Raw genomic sequence first — 24,342 nt, 5'->3', positions numbered from 1 at the left:
CGAATAAATTTAATTACCTTATTTTGTCGTAATTGCGTGAAAATATTTATGGAATAAATATTTGTTTTAAAATCATATGGACTTGATCAACTACGGTCCATGGGTAAGTAAAATGATTTTTACTATACAAATGAATTTCTCAGTTTTATTGCATGTGAACTATAGTTGGTATTAGTGATTATCCCTGAGCGGATAATTACGTATATATATATTTACGTGATTATATGTGAATGGTGTGACATTGAAGAGTGTGGAATTGGGATGATTAAATTATTATGAATTGACATGTGACTTACCATATTTTTATGTGATGAACATGATTGATGAGTTCTTGTTAATATTCAAGATTTACATTGGAGGATGTATAGAGTTGGAGAAAGTAGGATTCTGAGGACGAGGTGTCCGAAGTTCGACGGTTAAGGATAACCGGAGTGTTTGTGTACTGAGGACGGGGATGTCCAAGGTGCGACGGTTTATTATTAACCGAAGTTGTGTACTGAGGACGGGGATGTCCAAGGTGCGACGGTTTATTATTAACCGAAGTTGTGTGCTGAGGACGGGGATGTCCAAAGCGCGACGGTTTATTATTAACCGAAGTATATGGTGCTGAGGACGGGGATGTCCAAAGCGCGACGGTTATAGTGTTAACCGAAGTATTTTTGCCGTTGCTTGACCCTAGGCCAAGGTGTCAGAGGTAACGAGGCAGTTAGAGCTCTAACGTGTTATGGGATGGGACCAAAGTGGTGATAGTGTTGTGAGATAGGACCAAAGTGGTGATATTGAATTGGTTTGACGTTTGCGTCATGGATGTTGAGATTGTTGGTTGTGTTGTTGAGTTATAAGAATTGTAATTTAAAATCAACAGTTCTTTCTTGTTTACTCATACGAGCTTTAAAGATTTCTTTAAAGCTTACCGGGTTTTGTGTTGTTGCCAATTCCCGGTGCACTATTAAATTCAAATGGTGTAGCGGGAAATCCTACAGGTCAGGAAGATCAAGGCGGAGATCGTGCGGGTTAGAGTTTTTGTTTCAGTTTACAGCTTTGTAAATTGTGAGATGTATTATTAAGAGGTGTGAAGTGTGGTTGTTGTGAGAAAAAAATTCAGGACGTTTATTCTATTAAGTTGTATAATTCATGTTTCGGATTTTAATTGTATTTAAAATTCGGGGCGTGACATATTGATTGGTGGATTTTTGTTGTCAAATGTGGTATATTTAATACTAGTATAATCCTTACAATTTATGAAACATAAATATCTTCGGCAATCCCTTTCAAAGAGTATTTAGTTAATTTGAATTTGAATTTGAAAAGGTAATATATACCCTTAAAAGGTGTTAAATTTAAATAACTGATTCCCTATATTTTTGAAGTTCAATGGCTAATGCTTGATCAATCTAGAAATAACTGATTTTAGGATTGTTACTTTGGAATTAGTGCGCATGTTCTTCATTATGATGAAAATTTAAAGAATAGAGTGAAAACTAGTATTGAGTTTAATTTAAATATAGGTGTGTATATTACTTGTATTGTGTTTAATGCCTGAAACACAATGGACTGTGAGTTGTCTGCCTAAGGTTAATCTGTATGGTATATCATTTGTACTTTTGCATTGAATCCAACCGATGAAATGAAATGCCTTCAATTTTATACCGAAAGAATCTGCTTTCGTTTCATTTTATTTTTGTCTAATTATTGACTGTGAATCCTCTTTTCTCCTTTCAAAATTTACAATTTTGTTATCCAGTACTTCACTTCCCCTTTCTGAGTTTGTGAGAATGAAATTCTGTACTTAAAATACTATTCGATCGAGTAGCTTAGTTTTTTAGATACTACAGAACAATGTGGGGGTGTCATCCACTAGAAACACAGTTTCTGGATTTAGAACTTTTTGCACTGGCCGGCCAAAGTGAGTGTAGACCTTTAATTCACCTCACCATTTTTTATTTGATAATTAATGAGATGCAACTCCGAACTTCAATATTTATATACCAAAACCTTATACATTGTCTTGAACTGCAGATGTAGCAGAACATCCCATTACTTTGATATAATCCTCTGAAAGCCATTTTGATGCCATTGTTCCATACACATCCGTTCACGAAATTTAAATTTTATTTCCTGTAAGCATCAGATACATTTCCTCACTTCTTATGAGAAGAGATATAGCTTGGAAAGCCTAATTTTTCTACTGTGCAATCGCTGGTCCACGGGATCAAAAACTTAAATAAGGTCCTGTGTGAGCAACTCGGTGATTTATTAGTTTGTCAAAGTTTATTACCTTGGCTATTCTAAATCTTACGGACCTGTTTTACAGCTTTGAGATATGCTTAACCAAGACCTTTATGATCAAACTTTAGAAAGTTCACGTACTGCTTTGGCAGTTAGGAATACACATGTCACCTACTACTACTTGGTAGTGTTTTACGAATCCTTGTACTCTCTCGGATATTAGTTAGTTCAATGACTACATGCAATGAATGCGTCATGTTTTGTAGGTTGCAATTGGGATTTGTTTTTCAGTTTTTTCTTTTGTTCTTGTGGGTTGAATCTTTGTTTTTGCTTTCTCTTCTCCTTAGTGGACTTTTCTGGTTTACAAAATATAGAGGTACTACTTCATTATAGCTAGGGAAGGAACCTACTAATTGGTTTTGCTTGTCCAATGACTCTTATCTAATATCTGACTAGCATTGGTTGTTAATGCTTTTTGTTGCATAGTATCAAATTTTGGTAATACTAACGGTGAAATAGTTGATTGTATGCTAAATTTTAACTGACACGATTTTCTGGTTGTTTCAGAGTTGTCAACAAAGAAGTGTTTGCCATGCAACTCAAAGGATATGCATCCTTTGATTGAAGAATTGGCAGGTGATCTACTCCCATAGGTTTGTGGTTCACTGAGTTATTGATCACCTACAGTATCTGTTGTTTCTTCTCTTCCAGTATGTATTTGCTTTAGGTGGATGGATAGAATTTGATGAGTGAAAGTGGTTTGTTAAAAATGAATAGGTGAAGAAGAGTTAAATCCGTCACAAAAGGATCGGAAATGTTTAAGCTCATAGCTGATGTTGCAGAAGCAAAGGTATCATAAGCCACTTTCCTGATCTGCAGCTCCCTGCATATATGAAAATGAATTTAAGTTGAAAAAATTATCTGTAGCTACAACAAAATGTTCGCTGCAGGTCATCATCCAGACCTTGATCCTGTTAAAATGTTTTGTGATGAAATTATATCATTATGCATGCAGTAGTTTTTGTCTGAGGGTGTAGGTTTCAAGTTCTTAGTCCTATTTTATTAATTAAATTTTCCTTGTACCTGCAATGTCTTGGGGGAAAGGTTGTATGTAATTAACCAGTCTTTTGTTGATTACTGCTTTACCTTAGCAAATTGATTCATATGCCAAAATAGTGTAGCATAATAACCATCAGTTGTTGATCATATACGCGTCATACTTTCGATTATCTCGCTTCGAAATGGGATCATCCTAATATCTGTGTATGATTGAGCCCGCAATGTCTTGGGGGAAAGACTATTCAACCGGTCTTTTGGTAAAGATTAAAGACTGAAGGAAGATGCAAGTCAAAATCTCAAAAGTATAATGCAACTTTCCAGGGAGTATGCTCAACTTCTTTTTTGGTAGTCAAGCTTTATGTGCACGGAATCCCCACTTTATAACACTTCAACCAGCATTCCAGATCAGCTGGATTTATGGTTTTGTTTGGAAATCTTCTTTTCGTTGTTGAAAAAATAAATAAATCAGAAACTAAATGGAAAGGTTATAAATTTCCCTTTCTGCAGATGTGTATCTAAAGAACTAATCGGAATAAATCTTACAAGCAGTCAAGAGGCCAACAAAAGGCCATTTTACATTTCTTCTGGGGCTTCATCTGAATTTACACCCTGCTCATGATCCTATAAAATGTTCTTTTTGTAACATTCCACAGTTGTTCATAAGTAGCTAAATGTTTAACCCACCTCAGATGATGTTAATATATTCTGCTTCATTGGTTAATGATGCACTCCTAGGGAAAGGTGATTCTGCATGCTGAGGTCCTCATCGACAGCAAAATTTGACATCAAACCTGCAAAGCCAACCAAACCACATCACAAAGTCGTCAGATTGAAAGTTGCATAAATGTAAGAATCACTGTGCCATTACAGCATCAAACAACCAGGGAACTTTCTCCATCAGTTTCTCCTAGTCTAAATACAAAAGCTCAGGTTTATCTTCTTTTTGTCTGAACAGAAAAATCTTGAAACCGTGCATTAGTTTTGACATATCATAAAATAGATACTGGAATGATCCATCTCTGAGTAATGGAGGTAATCTAGAGTATGACTCATATATGATCAAAACCTTATGGTTACAATGTCAGACTAGTTTAGAATACTATACTACAATAATTGAAATGCAAATGCCATGTCTCCGAAAGTATCCAAGGTTTAACATGCATTGTGCATAAAGAAGAACAATTACACAAGCAAAACCTAGAGCACATCTGAAGTTCGTTTACACCATTCTATATTAGTCTAATATCCAGGAAACGCACTCAAATTTCCTTCAAACAGCAGGATATCTGTTAGCAAATTGTATTGCTACTTAACCTTAGAAGAGTTCTTCCTAAAATAACTCGGTCAAGTGGCCAGGAAAAAAGTTTGATCCATTTTTGAGAAATTAAAATACCAGAACACCCATATTCATATATGATCAAAAGTTCAAAACCTTATGGTTACAGTGTCAGACTAATTTAGAATACAATACTACGAATATTAAAATGCCAATGCCTTGTCTCCAAAAGTATCCAAGGTTTAACATACATCAGCTCTTGCATTCTTCATTACTAGAAGAACCATTTTTTTCCTTGTCTGAAATTACTAGAAGAATCATGGCACCAGTAAAACATAGCAAGCACATCTGAAGTTCCTCTCTACCATTCTATATTAGTTAAATATCCAGGAGATCTAACAAACAAACTTAAATGTCATTTCAAGTATGTAGACAGAAAAGATACAACACAAATTGTAACTTTTGTCAACAAACACTTCCTAAAATAACTTGGTCAAGTGGGGCAGGAAAAAAGTTTTATTCTTACTATAAAGCCAGTAATTACAACACCCACACTGATGGTAGGCTGGTGTTACAGAATTAGTGTGTTCCTGCTCAAGTGGCAGATAGGCAATGCAAGTTGAATGTGCTATGCTTCCTGCTTTGTGCATTTCAGGTGTGATCTTCCTCGAAAAACTAGTTAGTTGTTTGCAATGAAAGAGCTTATTGCTACTGTTGTCTTGCATAAAGATCTCACCTAATTCAAACTTCGGTAGCAAAAGTCCCATCAAATTTCATCCGACAGAAAATTTCAATGCCATCATATCAACTAAAAGAGTGATGCAACTCTGGATCTACTTGAAGCAGACTTATATTCAGCTAACACAACAACTACTCATTGCACTAACCCACATTGCCAACAAAACTCAGATTGAAGAGACATACTAACAGCTGCCGAAACAAACAACCACTTCTCATTATCAGTTTAGTACCTGAAGCTTGGAACCTCATCTTGAGACAGGCTTTTGCAGAAGAGCAGTCAAGTAAACCTCCCCATTCTTCTCATTCTTACTCGCCGTCGCCCACTTCACTCTCCGGTACCCCAACTTCCCAATCAACGGCCCGAAAACCTTCTCGAGATCCACCCCCTTGCTGAAGAAATGATCCAACCACAAGTACCCTCCTCCCCTCAACACCCTATCCGCATCATACAACAAAAACTCCAACGCCGTCACCGGAATCCACCTGTTCACCGCGTGCCCGCACCGCACCAGATCCATCACCCCATCGAACACCGGAAACCGCTGCTGCAGCGGCACGTGCAGCGGCACCAGCCCCCTCAGCGCCACCGCCTCATTGTTCGGCGCGCCAAAATTCATCGTTGTGGTAACAACCGTCACATTGTACAGCTTCATCCTGGCGGCGAATGTCCCGGTGCCGCCGCCGATGTCGAGGCCGAGGCGGAGGACAGCCCCGGCGGCCTTGGCGATTTGGAAGAGCTGCGGGATGGGGAGGTCCAGCTCGGACTTGTAGGTCATAAAATTGGTCAGCTCGCCGTTCAAATCGAAACCGGAGGTGGGATGGTGGCGGTTGAGGCAGCTGAAGCTCTTGCAGGTGTACTTGTCCCATAGGACATTTTGATCCGGGAGAGAAGAAGCGAAAGGGTCATGAGAAAGTGAAGATGTGGGCTTCTGCGGCGTTCTGGAGAAGCATCGGCGGCGAGGGAGGGGGTGGCAGCCGCGGAGGATGAGAGTCTCGGCAATGTCGGAGTCGGCGGGGCAGAGCGAGAAGGGTGTGTAGTCCATGTACTTGTTGAGGAGGTCAGGGTGGTTGTGGCAGGAGGAGGCTATTGGGGAGAGGCGGGAGTAGAGGAGGAGATCCGAGGAGGGTTTGAAGGTGGAGGAGGAAGCGGCGCGTGGAGGCGGGTGGCTGCGCGTGAGGTGGTTGATGGTGGCGCGTATGGTGTGGAGCTGGTGGAGGAGGTGATCAGGGACTGGGTTTTTGGGAGGGGGGGATTGTTTGGGGGATTGGATGGTGGAGGAGAGGTGGTAGAGGGAGAGAATGTTGGTGGCCACCATGGCCATTAAGAGAAGCAGGTTCAGACCCATTGTGAAACCCATTCTGAGCTTTCTTCAACCTCAAAATGGGACTTTTGGGAGCTTTGAGATTTGGGTTTTGTGATTCTGAGCTTCTTGAATCATGTGAGGGTGTTCTGTCAGTGAGTGTTTGACTTCATGGTGAAGTAAGCAGCCTTTTATTACAATGAAGCAGTTGGGGAGTTGCAGACCTGGTTGGGGTTAGAGTTGTAATTAGTTGATATTCTAAGGGTGGAAAAGGAGAGTTGCATGGGTTGCATTTTGATTTCTTTCTTAGAAATTGTTCTATGTGAATCAGCAAATTCAAAATATCTCAGCCGTTGATATTATATTTTTTTTTAATAATAAAAAATATATACACGATGTTTTTGAACCTTCTATTTCTATTGGTGCAAGTGCACTTCTCTTCTTTCTTTTGTTATTATTATTTTTTTTTTTTTAATAAGGGCTGGTCAGCCGTCCTCAAACCTTCATTGAAAAAACTGATGAATACAAAAGAGACGGACATAATGTCTAAACCTCATATTACAATACACCTCAAGAGAACCTTCTGAATAATAACAGAAGTCTCTACTGCGAACATGCACCAAATAGCAAAAAGTGTCATATGGACTACTCCATTTGCTTTACAGTAATAGTGGCACATCGAAAAGTTAAAGCAATGTCATAAAACCAATAAAATAGTTTTCCTAATATGCTGAAGACCAGAAATAAATCCCTCGCACGACGTTTCATCCTGCCACTAGGAGGTTGCACCCAATTCAAGATCTGCCGCCTCGCTAGGGCAGACAAGGTATACTGAGTATGCAGCCTGGTACACTGCCCACATGACCTTACCAAAGGTTGGTAGAGATTTATTGTAAATATTTGAAACAAAATAACAAAACTAAAAAATACATAATATAAGCCCACCCGCAGAGGCCCAATGAAGGAAGACAAGCCCATAACCCATGTTGGCCATCACCATCAACCTTTACCAACGAATCATGATGCCAGCGAATCTCGACCGGAACTAGTGGCCAGACCACGCCACAGTCTATCCCCGCAGCCGCCAAGTAACACAGAAGTCCAATCACCGTCGTCGAAGCACTCAAATAGGGCAGTACGCTTAATCGTTGTTGCCGAATAGCCATTTGCAGCAGGGTCAGATTGCACCCGGATTCAGATTGTAACCTCAAATGAGCCACACGCCCTCCCCCAACCTCCGACGACCGCGGCCAAAGGCATATTTGTTGGCCCAAGTTGACGGTTGCATACTGTTCGACGATCTCGGCAGTTGCATACGGATGACTCCACCATCGACCTTCCTCATTCTGGCCTATACTCCGCTTCGGACCTTCATCGGCTGACTAAGAATCGAAACCTACCCGTCTGACGACGTCCCGAAGACGTGCAACCAGTTCTTCTCTTTGAAAACGAAACTGTTTTTCACTTCTTCGAAATATGCGAAGGCACCGTTATTTCTTTTGTGAAGAGGAATTTAGAACTCAGCCTAACTGGGAGTCTCAGTCCCACCCGGTCTATTTATTAAAGAAATATTGGGAATCGAGGGGACATAAAATCTGAATCTCAATTCTCATAATAGAAATTATAATAAATTCTGAATAATAATAAAAGTCTCTTCTTACCATATATCATACACTAATAATGTGCGCTAATCGATCTGCTACACCGTTTGTCATTTTCTTTAAGTTGGTCAAAGTGTGAAAATAATTATAGTGTGGGAGGGACTAGAGGCAAGTGACGTGTTTTTTCTTTATAAGAGACACGTGACATGTTGGGCCCACTTGCATCTTTTGGTTTGATTTTTATAAATGGATTTATTTTCATGCAGAATCTATTCCATGATTTTATATTCCTGCTTTTCTGACTGTTGATTAAGAAAGGTAATGCTCTTTCTGGGGACGGGCTGTTATCGAGTCCAGCAAATTTCTGCAAATCTGAAACGGTTTTTATCTTTTTTTTTATTAAGTGCAAAAATAGAAACATGCACTTCTATTGTAAAGTTTCAATCTCAACCGAATTTTGTAGCGAAAGCGTGTAACTACATAAGGTATTGAAGTGATTGGTGTGTGAATGAAGTTTAGCTTGATAAAGTGTGATCGTCTTAATTCATTCATCTCAATGAAGTCGCACTAAACACGTTTCTGAATCTTTAAATTAAAATTTTTAATTTTCTTCTATTCAAACAAAAAATCATCATTTTTTAAGCAAAGACCACCGAAATTTTATTTGAAAGATGTTGATGGTGATGATGATCACTAGAGACCAAACTAGGATTTAAAACTTGGGGAAAGCGGTTCAAGAATTGCAAAACTAGGATACCTATTAATAAAATAACCCAAAAAGCTAGACATCAATGACAATACATTAAAAAATCTTCTAAACCTCTAAGCAAGTAAGCAGCATTTTCATATTTCCTTATTATAAATTGGGTAATTAGTACACTGATATTCTGAATTATTCTCTGTGTTTTTGGACCTTGTGTTGCTGCTATTGGTTAGGAGGGGATCCAAGAATTGAATTAAGGTCAATTTCTATATAATTGTATGAGGCATAATTGATTTAAGAATGATGTAGACAAATGTTGGGGGTCTAGTCCCTCATACAGTCATACCATATATCGGTTCCGCCCTTGATAATCACAATCAAAGGTGTAAACTAAGAGTGGATTTTCGATTAGGCGTTCATTCAGACCACAAATTTTTGTTTCCATCGTCCAATTAGGTGACATTACGTCTACAACTTTAAAGGAAGAAAAGTTGTTCTTGATATCCATCATTTACACAGATTATATAAATTTAAAATTTTGAAAATTTCATTAATATGTTAACGCCTAACGTGACACAAGTCAGTCTCATAATTTGAATTTTTACGACAAAAACAAAAGGGGGCCGTGGGTCGCAAAGCTTGAGCTTCGGCTTTCATCATAGCTATGTGGGCCGTTAGAAACCTAAATGGACCAACTCGAAACACAAATCGAATGAACTACTGGGTCGGCCCAGTTTTCCTTTCGTCCTTTTTTTCCTCTCTATATATAAAGATTTCTGAATTCGCGTCCGACCAACGCAAACCCAGGTCGGAGCGCTTAGATCTCTACTCACAACTTGAATCAATGGTAAATTCTCTCCCTCAATTTCAATTTCCTTCTACTTAGAATTAGGGTTCTCAAAGTTTTTGTCTTTTCTATCATATCCTACTTGTTATATTTATATAGATTAGGACTGGGTTTTAATCAATTTGTACTCTTCAAATGTGTTTTTGTCATGTAATTGGCTGGTAAATGGATTTGGAGCTGAATTTGACTGAGAAGTAGTATTAAACATGCTTTGATCCATGTTATTAGCAGTAGTAGCAAGTAATGACTTCAGACAGTATAAGTAGTTTAGGGTTTGGAATTGAAGTGCAAGTGAAGTTGTGAAACCCTTTACACTCTTGTAATGCATATCTGAATTTAGGGACCCCCAGTTGGCTGTATCATGTCGAGAAATGTAGGATACTCGTTCATATTTTTCAACTAGACGGTCAGAGTTAACTTACTCGACTTGATTAGATCAACAGAATCACTGCCTTCTTTTCATTGTTTCTTTCATTAAGTCTATACAGGTGAATGGATGGAAGACGCAAACCAGAAACTGTTAGTGTTATTTGTGGTGGTGTACCCATCTTTGTTGTTTGCATATTATTAACACTTATGCTTTTTGTCATTATGATCGATTGTTAAGTTTTTGTTTGCCTGTCATTGGATGTTTGTTGTTTTTTAACTTTATGGATTCCATTCTTAGGCTGATCCCGAACTCGAAGCAATCAGACAAAGAAGAATGCAGGAGCTTATGGCTCAACAAGGCGCTGTAAGTACTCAATAACTTGAGTTTTTCTGAATATCTTTGCTCAAAAAAGAGGTTGCCTTCTTGGCACTTTTGTGCTGACCTCACTACTTTACATTGATACATAGGGAGGGGCCAGAGGGCAGCAAAACCCTGAACAGCAGAAGGCAAATGATGATGCCAAGAGGTTGGGTTTTAAATCAATTAGGGCGTTACTTTGTTTTCTTTTGTACCAATAATGTTCTTGTTAATCTCATACATAAGGCAATAAATGTAGGGAGGCAGAAGAACGGAGGCAGATGATGCTTAGTCAGATTTTGTCATCTGAAGCTCGAGAAAGACGTAAGTTGATATCGGAAATAGGCATTTGAGTTCTTAATTTATTTTTACTCTGAATTTTCCTTTATTACTTCATCTATAAGGAGAAAAACTATTTCTGGTTTAGGATAATATGTTTGGATCACTGTTATTGACTAGTAAATATAATGTAGTACTTAGACATCTTGGAAGGATATTTAGTTTTTCAAAACTGAGAATGACAGAAAAAGACACGATCTTTATAAATTAATCCCAAGCAACGATCTGCTGTGGTTCAGTCAAATGCATAGCAAGTGCAATTTGCCTAGGGTACTTGTACATTATCTTTTACTTAATGCTATGCATGTGCAGTTGCTCGAATTGCTTTGGTGAAACCTGAGAAGGCAAGAGGTGTTGAAGATGTCATACTGAGAGCTGCTCAAATGGGCCAAATAGCTGAGAAGGTATGGTGTATCATTCTCATATCCTCGTCTGTCTTATACTTTCCCCATGGTTTTTTATTTTCCTCACTGCAAGCATTCATAAGAGCTCATCTATAAGAGAAACAAAGTGCTTAGAACTTCAATTGTCAGGTTACTGAGGAGAAGCTTATTTCATTGTTGGAACAGATCAACAACCAAACCACCAAGCAGACTAAAGTCACTGTAAGTCATGACTCATGACAATCTAATTACAGTTTTTACTTTGTTTCCTTTTCCATGGTATATATACCTATACTGATATTTCGCCTTGTGTTACTTTCTGTTTTCCAGATTCAGAGGCGTCGGAATGTTCTTGAAGATGATGATTGATTTGGATTTGTGTGTTACAGTTGATGGCTTCGCTGTAAATTGAAACATAAAGCACTTGTTATTGTGTTGTGAAATATGTTACTCTATCCATGCTTCTACTCTTTCATCTTGATATTTTGAGTAATATCCTCCAGTGCAAATTTTTGCATGAAGTTGAGAATTTTCCACCCATTATTGTTGTAAGCTTTTGACATGTCAATTGGAAATGGAACATGGAGACAGTTGGATTGGAATGACTATGGCAATTTTGAGTAAAACCAACTCTAAACAGGTTGATACTAAATTTGCAATTAGACGGAATTTTTCCCCGTTTATTCGTAAAATATTGTTTGTTATGTTTTTGTGACGCCGATGCATGGCCCATGAAATTGGGTAAAGAACTAAAGATAGTCGGTACTCGGTAGATGTATGTTATGCCTTATGTTTATTTCCACTGTGCTAGACATCATAACAAATACTCATAAAAAATTCTTAAAAGATAAAGCTCAGGAAAATTCAAAATTGACATCAGTTTATTACCGTCCCTTCTTTTGTTACAGGCCTCTATGGACGTGATTTGACATCAGGCACTAACTACCGTTTTAGGTAGATGATTAGTTTCTTCTTTACCTATTGTAATTGTTCTTTTTAGTTGTTCTTTCTCTGTATTAGTAATTGGTACTTTCAGTTGTACTTGTTCAGCTTGTGTTTTCTTATGGCACGGTATTGGCTTAGCCCCCCTTGCTATGTACTATGTATCTTTTCTTTATTTATTAATAAATTCGGGTAAGAGCGCTCAGTTAGCTCTTATTCCGCTTCTCTAAAAAAAAAAAAAAAAAAAAATTGAAATGATAAACCTGTCGCAAAATCTAATACAATCTCATTAGAGGATGTACAAAGCTGTATCTTATGAGGAGGAAAGAAATACATATTGGATACCATATAGAAATTCATAAATTATATATTTTTCACAAACTATTTACTATCATATTACACTCAGTCAAGAATTGAAGAGTCGGTTGGTTCTTAAATTGTACTCTGTTATATTACAAAGAATTCTCCTCAACCTCCAAATTTAGAAGAGCATATTTTAAAGCGCCTGTTGGCTCACTAGAATAACAACATGGTCTAATTTATGACTAGCATAACAGCATTAGATTGTTTGAAGTTGGGTTTCAATACTACCTTTAATAATAATGACATTGCAACACTTCATCAGAATACAATGGAATAGAATGCATTTTACCACTATAAACCTGATTAGGCAAACGTATATCAGAAGTTAAGAGTTTTTAAATTATTAGTTTTCTCGAATATCTTACTTAAAAATTGGACAAACTTTCACTAGTGTTATTTTCCTCTCTTTTATTTGTAGTTGATCTGTTTTTCAAGGAATAATGTATTTATTTAAGAAAGTATTCACGGAGTTGGGATACTTGTCAATCACAGTACTTCTATGCTAACCCATGCTATATAGGTGAAAGAAGATTATCTCCGAGCTTGTACTTACGAGACCCAATAAGATTTTTATGCCTTTTTTTTTTTTACAGCAAAGCAATACAAACTTGAAACTTGGCAGTCGAGTCCTAATGTAGTTGTCAAACCTTTCCATGTACTCGAAGAGATTATTAGTAGTAGTTAATAAGTAGGCTCTTACCATTAGCTAATGTAAACATCTGATGGCTCATTGCTTCTCCCTTGTTGTATATATTTTTCATTCTCGGTGTTTTCATGAATTCGATGCATTTCCGTGAAATTCTGTAAAGAACTAAAGATTGTCAGGAACTAACATCAGAATGTGAATCCTTTGCATTTTGTTTTTCCTCATGAAAACCAAAAGAATAACAAAGATATAACATTATTTAGACATAATTTGATAAAAAAAATTCTCTCTAATAAGGACTTTACAATAAAAACCAAGTTAATTTACACAAAAATTAAATTTCATCCCAAATATCTCATTACTATTTACACGAAGTCAACTCTATAATCATATTATATGTGTAATCAACATCAGTGAAAGGTGAAAGGCTAACTAACCATTTTTTAGTTGCACTCAACTTGTCCAACAGAAGGTATATTAAACTTTGTCCCAACTTAGATGACAAATTTTCGATGTACGTGCTTGAATGAAGAATCAATAGGAACATTAAAGGGGCCGTGACTACTTACTCAATTTTAGACTAAAAATTGCCCACTTACTCCAGCAAGAGATTTTTAACCCCATTTACCCAATCTAAATATGAATGACAATGTTACCGTTATTTGAATTAACAAACCCTCAGACTCTCTCTCTGTCTCGTCTCCTCTTAGAGACTCTCTCTCTCTTCATTCCTCGACCGAGTCGATTCAGCGAGTCTCAACCTCTCGCTCTCTCCCTCTCTCTCTCTTCCTTCCTCGACCGAGTCGATTCCGCGAGTCGCAACCAGTGGACAACAACAACCATCACTGCCGGACGAGGAATTGACGGTGATTGCCGAGGCAGTTGGAGATGAAGATCTCGACGTCCCTCCACCATCTCTGCCGAGCGAGGAATGGATGGTGATTGGAGATCTGGGTTGGGGATGATGATCAAGAAGCAGGTTTCGGTCTAGGCTACCGGCGCAGGGAACGCAGAAAGCAAAACGGTGGTCGTCGACGCTAAGTCGCCGGGGAAGAGAGATGACAATCACTCGCGGGGATCATTTACAAATCCGACTCCGATCCAAGACCCACTGCCACACCTCAGCCCCAACGCCGATCCAACTCAGCCCCTTACACAACCACGCCCCGACGCCGGTCTCACACTCTGGTGGGTGCCCAGAGCAATTTCTGGGTGCCCAGAGAAATGATTTTTTTCTTTTTTTTGTATACTTTGAGCTCCGATGGGGAAGGAAAAAAAAAGAAGAAAAAAAGAACGTGTACAATTGAACATATAAAATGATCAATTGTGTATTTAGTGTATTCATTTTGGTTTTGGGAGTTTATGCAATTCACTTGAGGGGTGAAAGACAAAGGAGAGTTGAACAAATTTTTGCCCCAATCCTTGAACATAAGTCAATTACTGCTACCAATTGTTGGACAATTCTTAGCTAGGTTCATCTGAATATGTTCCCTTGTTTTGTGTTTTACATATTTTCACTTTAGAGATTTTCAAAATATAATTATTAATTGTATCAAAGAAATGAAGGTGAAAAAATAAAATAGTATGCACTAATTTTTGTTTGTTAGAGCATCTTTAGCAATGCTAATCATTTTTGAGTCAAATTTTAGCTCAAGTAGCTAAAAAGTCATTTTGGCTAACCACTTTATAAATACGTCTGCATCATCAGTGCTCTCTAATTTAGCTAGTTTTGAATTTATATTATTTTTTAAATGAAGATTAAATGGTTTAAATATATTTATAAATTACATAAAATAACTGAAAATGAATGTTTTAAATTATAGAAAGTCTCATCTCGCTCTCTATATTTAGGAGTGAGATAGCCAAAAGTTATAATACAGAGTCACTTAGGAGTCTGGTGCAACTGCTAAAATATCTAAAAAGCTAAACATGTTCTCCAAAATAGCTAATAAGCCAAAACAGAGAGTCTGCTAAAGATGCTCTTACAGCGATGGAGTAATGTGAAGAGCTAAACAATAAAAAAGGGAAAGGCAAACGTTAATGAATATTTTTTTTGTTAATTAAGCAGAGACAACTCTAATCATAGAGAGGGAATCTAAAGTCAATCAGCTTAATGATCATTAGTCCATCAAAACAAAGACTATTGATTCTTTTTAAAACAAAGACTCATTAAAGTGACAAACCCACTCTCTGTTTTATAATTGCTCCCATCATCATCGATCACATTGCATGCCATTTTGTAAAATGGCCGGCCCTTCTGGTCAAGTTATATATACCAAACAAGTTATTCAATTTGTATATAACTTGTCAGAAAAATATATACAGACACAGGTAGATATAGCGAGTAAGATTGGCCGGAATGGGTACAACGGTGGAGGATGTGGTGATAGTAGGAGGAGGGATAGCCGGACTGGCGACAGCGGTGGCGCTGAAGAGAGCTGGAATAGAAGCGTTGGTGTTGGAGAGATCGGAAGGGCTGCGAGCCACTGGTGCAGCTTTGACTCTATTCCCAAACGCCTGGATTGCTCTTGATACCTTGGGGGTTTCTCATAAGCTTGCTACTTATACCCCATCTCTCAAGTAAGTAAAAACGCTCTAGTTTTACTCGTAAAAATTGTGGGTATGATCTTAATTATCTTGGTTTGCTTATCTCACATAAATCAAAGACTGTACATATATGACTCCTCAATTTTTACACATTGCATACATGTAGTGTTTGTGTACAAAGGAAAGGACAGTGTAGTGCAAGTCGATCGCAAACATTACCAAACATGCAATTCGACGGATCCAATTAACGAAACCAGATCTGGCAACGATACTATTACCCTAGACAAGCCTGGCCACTTCTTCTACATCACCGGTTACAAGGAACACTGCGAGCCGAGCTGAATGTTGTTTTTTGCATAACTAGTTTGTGATTCCATCATATGGTACACAAGAAAAATTGTTAAAAGAAAAAATTAAACAAATTAATCTGATGCACAAGCTACATTTACAGAGTTCTTACTCATAATTCTAAATTGACGCATCAAACATAACTCGCATCATTCAAATTCGTATGGTTTAGCATTCAAGGCAGATCTAATCCAGCCTATCTTTGCCCACACTTTATAAAGACATACGGGAAGATTTGTTTTGATGGTTTGTCATCATTATTGAACCTTAATGCTTCAGAATGCATCACGTAATACTAATCAAAATTTGGGATTCGATCTACCAAACTACAGCTACTATGTGAATGCGAATCTATTCTTTAAGGAGTATATTAGTCAAGCACGTATATGTTAAACTTCTTAATTTGATTTTTGGCAAACTAGTGCCAGATTTTCCAATAATACTTTATACTCTTTGTCGTTTTTTAAAGGGTGTTGTACATGGTAAATTTGTCTCTCAGAAAGAAATTTATTTTTTTATTTCTCTCATCAATACGTTGTCTAATTTTCTTTTAAGAAAGTCTAATTGTTGTGAGTTCGACTCACAAAATAATAGTTATTGTATTTGAGTTTGTTGATGTAATAAAAAAAATTACGTTATCAAATTTTCTTCAAGAAAGAAGCTTTTTTTTTTTTGAACATTAAGAAAGAGCTTATTTGCACGTCTTTGTACTTTGCACATGTAGATCATGATACATGATCAAGGCCAGAGAATATAATTATATTTGAACTCTAAAATACATCTTCAACTACAAAATACATCTAACTTACTTAAAAATGGTTTTGAGTAGCTAAATTTGAAAAACACTTTTAGATCTTTCATAAACAATCTCAACTATTCCTATGCTATTTCATGAGATGATTGAGATCGATTGACCATTCGTATCAAAAATTTGAAGCTGATTGATTAATACCTTGATATGTGGTATGGAAGGCAAATTTGCATGTTTTAGTTGCATGAGGATAAGATGCTCTCGTTCTCATAACATTACAAAAGCTCATTAACTCCAACAAATTCTTTTTTTTGTTTGTTGGGAAACGGTGTAAGAGCTAACTCAGCGCTCTTACCCGAAATTTTATTGATAAGCAAAATAAAAAGTATACAGAGCAAGGGGGACTAAACCAAAACCTTGCCAAGAGAAATAACATGCATTAGGGAGTAGCGGTCAAAACCAATACTACTCCCAAAAACAAAAGGGTTTTTTGCACCAACAGTGTCTGGAGACTTGGGTGACTGACAATATGATACCCGAACTCACAAAGTTATCAAAGTAATACCCAGACTCAATTTTTCGTATCAACGTGGTACCTACCTCAATTTTCCGTCACGGTATCGTCAATACTAACCACGTGCGACGCACGTGAGTAGCAAAATAAGGGCAAAAATGACTTTTTCACTCCTCCACCAGCCCTTCTTCCTAGTTGAATCAAATCCTCCAAAGTCCAACCCAATCACCAGTCCTCGGGTAATAGATTCTCTCCTCTCTGCCTTCCACTTCTCTCTGCCATCGTCGGAGACCACCATTCCCGGCCACCAATTCACGACACCGCCACCACCAAGCGATTCAGGACCCAATTCCGATCAAAACCCAAGAAGATCACTGCCATCCACCGCCGCCAGCCTCCTCAAGCGACCATCAAAGTCGCGACGGCGCTGCTCCCCAGCTCTCATCGAGTTCCGGCCATTTTCTTAACACAACGCCGCCATCAGCGTGCTCAGAAGAAGCCGGACATCAAAATCCAGAATCCTCTCCGCCGACCCGTCCTCAGAGGACTCCGGCTTATCCTCTTCATTCTGGTAACCCATTCTGGGTTTCTCCACTCTTCTCCAAAATCGAATCGAATCTAGTCTTTCGTTAATAGGCTGAGTTCCAATTTCACCGTAATGGAACATATAGCGACATGGTTTCCATCAGCGCTGCCCTGCAACTCCTCTGAAAACGACGACGCTTTGTCGGACCAAGCACTCAAAATGTCGTCGTAGTCCAGCTTCAGCATCAGCCCACACTATGGATCCTCCTCCTTTGGAAGCAACTTCACCAGTTTCGACTCCACCACCGCTAGCTTCTCCATTGAGCAGTGACGAATTACTCGTGCCAGCGGCGGAAGATGGTGATGATGAGCTACTGGTGGAAGTGGTGGCGTCAGACGACGCCGTTCTAATCATCGGGACCAAGACTTGGGTGTCCCGAGCCTGAATGCCCCGACCCTGGGTGTCCACCGAAAATGGAGGGTCTAGCTATTTTAGCTTTGGAAGAATAATGATGTTTAGAGTTTGGGTTTTGGATTTGATCTGTTTCAAGGAAGAGGATGATGAATAAGAGAGAAAATTTAATGAATTGAGGGCAAAGCAGTCTTTTTAGCCTCATTTTACGAGTCACGTGCGTCACACGTGGTCAAATTGACGACGCCGTGACGGAAAATTGAGGTAGGTATCACGTTGATACGAAAAATTGAGTCTGGGTATTACTTTGATAACTTTGTGAGTTCGGGTATCATATTGTCAGTCACCCAAGTCTTCAGACACTGTTGGTGCAAAAAACCCAAAACAAAATAAGGACAAAGATGCATAGTGAAACTCCAAAAACATGCCCAAGCAAGAAAGCCATATGGTACATGCAGCAACCATTCTTCTGATGCCAATCAATGACCTGATGCCAGTCAATGAATTCCTTTACCCAACATTGCACATGAAATAGCATACGTATATACGGTCTGTACGGTATGCATACGTATATACGGTCTGTACGGTATACATACTTATATACGGTATGTACAATTTCATACCGTAGCCGAGCTGGAAGTTGGTAGGCCCAAATAGTAAGCCCAAATAGTAAGCCCAATTGTTCGGCCCGATTGGTAAGCCCAAATGTTAAGCCCAATTGTTCGGCCCGAATGGTAGGCCCAAATGTTAAACCCAAATTGGTTCGGGCCGGTTCGAAATGTGGATGGTTCGGTTTCTTCGGCCCAATTGGCCAGCCCTAATGCTTAGCCCAAGGATTGAGCAAGCCCAAGTCATCATCACTGGGTAACATATTTTATTGGCGTGCTTTTGGGGACGAATTGTTTTGAGTGATGCATCTCTATTGTTGTGTAGAATGGTGCATGCTTGAGTTTTACTATAGAGACTTACCGTGATGCTAATTGAGTAGCGAAACACTTTGTGGGAGTGTTTACTGTGCTTGTATGCCAGTACAAAGTGTTGATCTATGTGAGGATCTATGAGATGATCCATGTGACGATTTTGTGTATGTGATGTGGAGTGTTGTTGAGCAGTTGTTGTGTGAGTTTACGTTTGTGATGAAAGGATTTAGTGGCCATAGGAATGTATTTTTATACAAAGAGCTGAGGCTCTGTAGATTACTACAGATTTGGAAAAGATGGAGATTCTATGGTTAGGTCAACCTTAATCGAGAGGAATTGACTTGCGCTTAAATTTCGGGACGAAATTTCTTTAAGGAGGGTAGATTGTAATACCCGAAAAATTCAAATTAACGTCCGATGTCATTTTGGAAATGATTTCGTAGGCGTGGGCACGAATACGAAGCTTGAAGGAGTTGTGGAATTAGTTCGAACGATTTTATTTCGAAAACGAACGTTATTTAGGGGGTCTTAAAAAGTGACTTCTTATACGTACAGAATTTGGGAAAACTTTCTTCATGAAAGTTGTAGAGCTCGTCGATACGATCTCGTGCGTATGTTGAACGCAATATTCGGAGTTTGTATGAATAAGTTATGAATATTTGAAAATCGGGATTTTTTTTCTATAAATATGGAGAATTTCTGGAATTTTTCTTAAATCCCAAAATTTCCTATTCTTTCTATTTTCTCCCCCGGTTTTCTCTCTTCTCTCTCCTCTCCCCCGACCTTTTTCTCTTCTTTCTGGGCGTTCTTCCTCTGCCAGCAGCGCCACCGTCCGGCCACCTCAAGCCGCTCTCGAGGTGTCCACGGCTTCGCCTCGACGTCGTCTAGCTACTGGACGTGACCACTTTCCCCGGAACGGCCTCAAATCCGGCAAACCGGAGCTGCAAGGTTTGAGCCAAAAACAGTCAACGCCGGTTTTCTCCTAATTCCGGCCACCAAAACTCACGATCCTTAGCTCCCTGAACTCACCTCAACATGCTGATCATCATCCTAGAAGGATCGCACCTGGAGTGACCGGATTCACGTTCGTCGGAGCTCGGCCGGCTTTAATTCGAAAACCACCTTCGAATCCGATTTTCTCGAGTTATAGACCACCTTTTCTTGTGATTCTTGGCCTGGTGAGTTCACCTTGAGATTATTAACAACTCTCAAGAAGGGATCGAGGCCTGAGGTTGAAGTTTTTACGTCGGAATTCAAGCTCGCCGGATTCTGGAAAATTTCCGACCACGAAGACTTTCGATCAAGATATCTCGAGCTGTAGTGCATCGTTTTGATTGATTCTTTTTCCAGTGGGTTCCCCTTGATGTTGTTAACAACTCTCTAGAAGGCATCGAGGCCTGAAATTGAAGTTTTTACGTCGATCGGAGCCCTCGCCGGATTCTGCAAAATTCTGCAAATTTTCCGACCACCGAAGCTTTCGATCGGTATATCTCGAGCTACAGACCATATTTTTCTGTGATTCTTGAACCAATGCGTTCGTCTTGAGTTTCTTAACAACTCTCTAGAAGGAATCGAAGCCTGAAATTGAAGTTTTGACGTCGAAATCAAGCCTTGCCGGATTCTGCAAATTTCGCCGGATTCTGGAAATTTTCCGGCCACCTCGACTGTTCTAGGTAATTTCCGACCACTTCCTTTCGTTTTCAGACTTCATGCTAGTTATGAAAGTGGATCAACTCGTCATTTTGAACAAGTTTGTAGTTGACGACTTTTGCATCGGAGGTGGTTGACCGCCGCGTTGACCGCCGTTGACCGCCCACTGACCGCCGCTTGTGGCGGCGTATTCGACCATATTTTGAGTTTTTATTATCTAGGTGATGATCTACGCATCCTTACGAGCGTTTTGATATATAACATGGTCATGTTAGAAAAAGTTGATAAATAGTGGATTTACGTTTTTACGTTACTATTTACGGTTTTTACGTTTTATCTTCGGTTTACGATCTGTGAAGATCAGACCATCGGTTTTACTTCAAATTTTAGTATGTTGATCGTATGACTGTCCCGATGACTTTGTGAGGTCACGGGCGAAGATCCGACCGTTGGATCTTCGTATAATTGAGAAATAGTTATTCGGAAGGCGATTCGTGAGAATCCGACCGTCGGATTTTCATATAATTTTGTGGAGATGTTAGTAAGGGCGATTCAGGAAGATCTGACCGTTGGATCTTCGTGATAATTTTGGAGGATGATCCTAAGGGCGATCCGTGAGGATCCGACCGTTGGATCATCATTAAATTCAGATCCGACCGTTGGATCATCGTTTAATTTGAATCCGACCGTTGGATCATCATTAAATTCAGATCCGACCGTTGGATCATCGTTTAATTTGAATCCGACCGTTGGATCATCATTATATTCAGATCTGACCGTTGGATCGTCGTTTAATTACATTTATGAGTTGTTGGCTAAGTTAAGATCATTATTGGATTAGGTTATCGACGGATTGATTTGGTGGACGATTCGGATTGATGTATTTGGCTTTTTAGAAGACGCAGCTGGATTAGAGGTGAGTAAACCTCACGTGGTTCATATTACGAACCGAATAAATTTAATTACCTTATTTTGTCGTAATTGCGTGAAAATATTTATGGAATAAATATTTGTTTTAAAATCATATGGACTTGATCAACTACGGTCCATGGGTAAGTAAAATGATTTTTACTATACAAATGAATTTCTCAGTTTTATTGCATGTGAACTATAGTTGGTATTAGTGATTATCCCTGAGCGGATAATTACGTATATATATATTTACGTGATTATATGTGAATGGTGTGACATTGAAGAGTGTGGAATTGGGATGATTAAATTATTATGAATTGACATGTGACTTACCATATTTTTATGTGATGAACATGATTGATGAGTTCTTGTTAATATTCAAGATTTACATTGGAGGATGTATAGAGTTGGAGAAAGTAGGATTCTGAGGACGAGGTGTCCGAAGTTCGACGGTTAAGGATAACCGGAGTGTTTGTGTACTGAGGACGGGGATGTCCAAGGTGCGACGGTTTATTATTAACCGAAGTTGTGTACTGAGGACGGGGATGTCCAAGGTGCGACGGTTTATTATTAACCGAAGTTGTGTGCTGAGGACGGGGATGTCCAAAGCGCGACGGTTTATTATTAACCGAAGTATATGGTGCTGAGGACGGGGATGTCCAAAGCGCGACGGTTATAGTGTTAACCGAAGTATTTTTGCCGTTGCTTGACCCTAGGCCAAGGTGTCAGAGGTAACGAGGCAGTTAGAGCTCTAACGTGTTATGGGATGGGACCAAAGTGGTGATAGTGTTGTGAGATAGGACCAAAGTGGTGATATTGAATTGGTTTGACGTTTGCGTCATGGATGTTGAGATTGTTGGTTGTGTTGTTGAGTTATAAGAATTGTAATTTAAAATCAACAGTTCTTTCTTGTTTACTCATACGAGCTTTAAAGATTTCTTTAAAGCTTACCGGGTTTTGTGTTGTTGCCAATTCCCGGTGCACTATTAAATTCAAATGGTGTAGCGGGAAATCCTACAGGTCAGGAAGATCAAGGCGGAGATCGTGCGGGTTAGAGTTTTTGTTTCAGTTTACAGCTTTGTAAATTGTGAGATGTATTATTAAGAGGTGTGAAGTGTGGTTGTTGTGAGAAAAAAATTCAGGACGTTTATTCTATTAAGTTGTATAATTCATGTTTCGGATTTTAATTGTATTTAAAATTCGGGGCGTGACATATTGATTGGTGGATTTTTGTTGTCAAATGTGGTATATTTAATACTAGTATAATCCTTACAATTTATGAAACATAAATATCTTCGGCAATCCCTTTCAAAGAGTATTTAGTTAATTTGAATTTGAATTTGAAAAGGTAATATATACCCTTAAAAGGTGTTAAATTTAAATAACTGATTCCCTATATTTTTGAAGTTCAATGGCTAATGCTTGATCAATCTAGAAATAACTGATTTTAGGATTGTTACTTTGGAATTAGTGCGCATGTTCTTCATTATGATGAAAATTTAAAGAATAGAGTGAAAACTAGTATTGAGTTTAATTTAAATATAGGTGTGTATATTACTTGTATTGTGTTTAATGCCTGAAACACAATGGACTGTGAGTTGTCTGCCTAAGGTTAATCTGTATGGTATATCATTTGTACTTTTGCATTGAATCCAACCGATGAAATGAAATGCCTTCAATTTTATACCGAAAGAATCTGCTTTCGTTTCATTTTATTTTTGTCTAATTATTGACTGTGAATCCTCTTTTCTCCTTTCAAAATTTACAATTTTGTTATCCAGTACTTCACTTCCCCTTTCTGAGTTTGTGAGAATGAAATTCTGTACTTAAAATACTATTCGATCGAGTAGCTTAGTTTTTTAGATACTACAGAACAATGTGGGGGTGTCATCCACTAGAAACACAGTTTCTGGATTTAGAACTTTTTGCACTGGCCGGCCAAAGTGAGTGTAGACCTTTAATTCACCTCACCATTTTTTATTTGATAATTAATGAGATGCAACTCCGAACTTCAATATTTATATACCAAAACCTTATACATTGTCTTGAACTGCAGATGTAGCAGAACATCCCATTACTTTGATATAATCCTCTGAAAGCCATTTTGATGCCATTGTTCCATACACATCCGTTCACGAAATTTAAATTTTATTTCCTGTAAGCATCAGATACATTTCCTCACTTCTTATGAGAAGAGATATAGCTTGGAAAGCCTAATTTTTCTACTGTGCAATCGCTGGTCCACGGGATCAAAAACTTAAATAAGGTCCTGTGTGAGCAACTCGGTGATTTATTAGTTTGTCAAAGTTTATTACCTTGGCTATTCTAAATCTTACGGACCTGTTTTACAGCTTTGAGATATGCTTAACCAAGACCTTTATGATCAAACTTTAGAAAGTTCACGTACTGCTTTGGCAGTTAGGAATACACATGTCACCTACTACTACTTGGTAGTGTTTTACGAATCCTTGTACTCTCTCGGATATTAGTTAGTTCAATGACTACATGCAATGAATGCGTCATGTTTTGTAGGTTGCAATTGGGATTTGTTTTTCAGTTTTTTCTTTTGTTCTTGTGGGTTGAATCTTTGTTTTTGCTTTCTCTTC

At 38.5% G+C, this 24,342-nt stretch overlaps 2 protein-coding genes and 1 long non-coding RNA gene across 4 annotated transcripts; 2 read left to right on the top strand and 1 right to left on the bottom strand.

Annotated features, from left to right (window-relative positions):
* Positions 1-3,771: 3,771 nt before the first annotated feature.
* On the bottom strand, positions 3,772-6,843 carry LOC133729327 (probable methyltransferase At1g29790). Its single transcript, XM_062156830.1, has 2 exons — positions 5,536-6,843; positions 3,772-4,079 (listed from the first exon to the last, which is right to left on the bottom strand). Exon 1 carries the CDS (start codon positions 6,661-6,663, stop codon positions 5,551-5,553), a length of 1,113 nt encoding a protein of 370 aa, XP_062012814.1. The 5' UTR covers positions 6,664-6,843; the 3' UTR covers positions 3,772-4,079; positions 5,536-5,550.
* A 2,787-nt stretch (positions 6,844-9,630) lies between these two features.
* On the top strand, positions 9,631-11,808 carry LOC133733046 (uncharacterized). Of its 2 annotated transcripts, none has more exons than XM_062160657.1 (7): positions 9,631-9,757; positions 10,425-10,490; positions 10,595-10,653; positions 10,744-10,808; positions 11,136-11,227; positions 11,393-11,428; positions 11,537-11,808. In XM_062160657.1, the coding sequence occupies exons 1-7, from the start codon at positions 9,755-9,757 to the stop codon at positions 11,573-11,575; spliced, it is 360 nt and encodes a 119-aa protein (XP_062016641.1). In that variant the 5' UTR covers positions 9,631-9,754; the 3' UTR covers positions 11,576-11,808. The 2 variants fall into 2 exon arrangements, with proteins under 2 accessions (XP_062016641.1, XP_062016639.1); XM_062160655.1 differs by having other exon boundaries at positions 9,664-9,757; positions 11,357-11,428.
* A 7,066-nt stretch (positions 11,809-18,874) lies between these two features.
* On the top strand, positions 18,875-22,943 carry LOC133733041 (uncharacterized). Its single transcript, XR_009857464.1, has 3 exons — positions 18,875-20,847; positions 21,666-21,740; positions 22,742-22,943. It is a non-coding gene; the product is annotated as an uncharacterized LOC133733041 (long non-coding RNA).
* Positions 22,944-24,342: the final 1,399 nt, after the last annotated feature.

The sequence above is a fragment of the Rosa rugosa genome, chromosome 2, assembly GCF_958449725.1.
Source record: "Rosa rugosa chromosome 2, drRosRugo1.1, whole genome shotgun sequence".
Classification (NCBI taxonomy): domain Eukaryota; kingdom Viridiplantae; phylum Streptophyta; class Magnoliopsida; order Rosales; family Rosaceae; genus Rosa; species Rosa rugosa.
Note: the sequence above shows the minus strand (reverse complement) of the source record. Positions and strands in the feature narration are given on the sequence as shown.

Excerpts from the sequence above, each read along its gene's own strand:
- LOC133729327 (XM_062156830.1), bottom strand. The coding sequence starts at position 6,663 with ATGGGTTTCACAATGGGTCTGAACCTGCTTCTCTTAATGGCCATGGTG.
- LOC133733046 (XM_062160655.1), top strand. Across the intron at positions 10,491-10,594 it reads TTATGGCTCAACAAGGCGCT|GGAGGGGCCAGAGGGCAGCA; the intron begins GTAAGTACTCAA and ends ATTGATACATAG. Across the intron at positions 11,228-11,356 it reads TGGGCCAAATAGCTGAGAAG|GTTACTGAGGAGAAGCTTAT; the intron begins GTATGGTGTATC and ends TTCAATTGTCAG.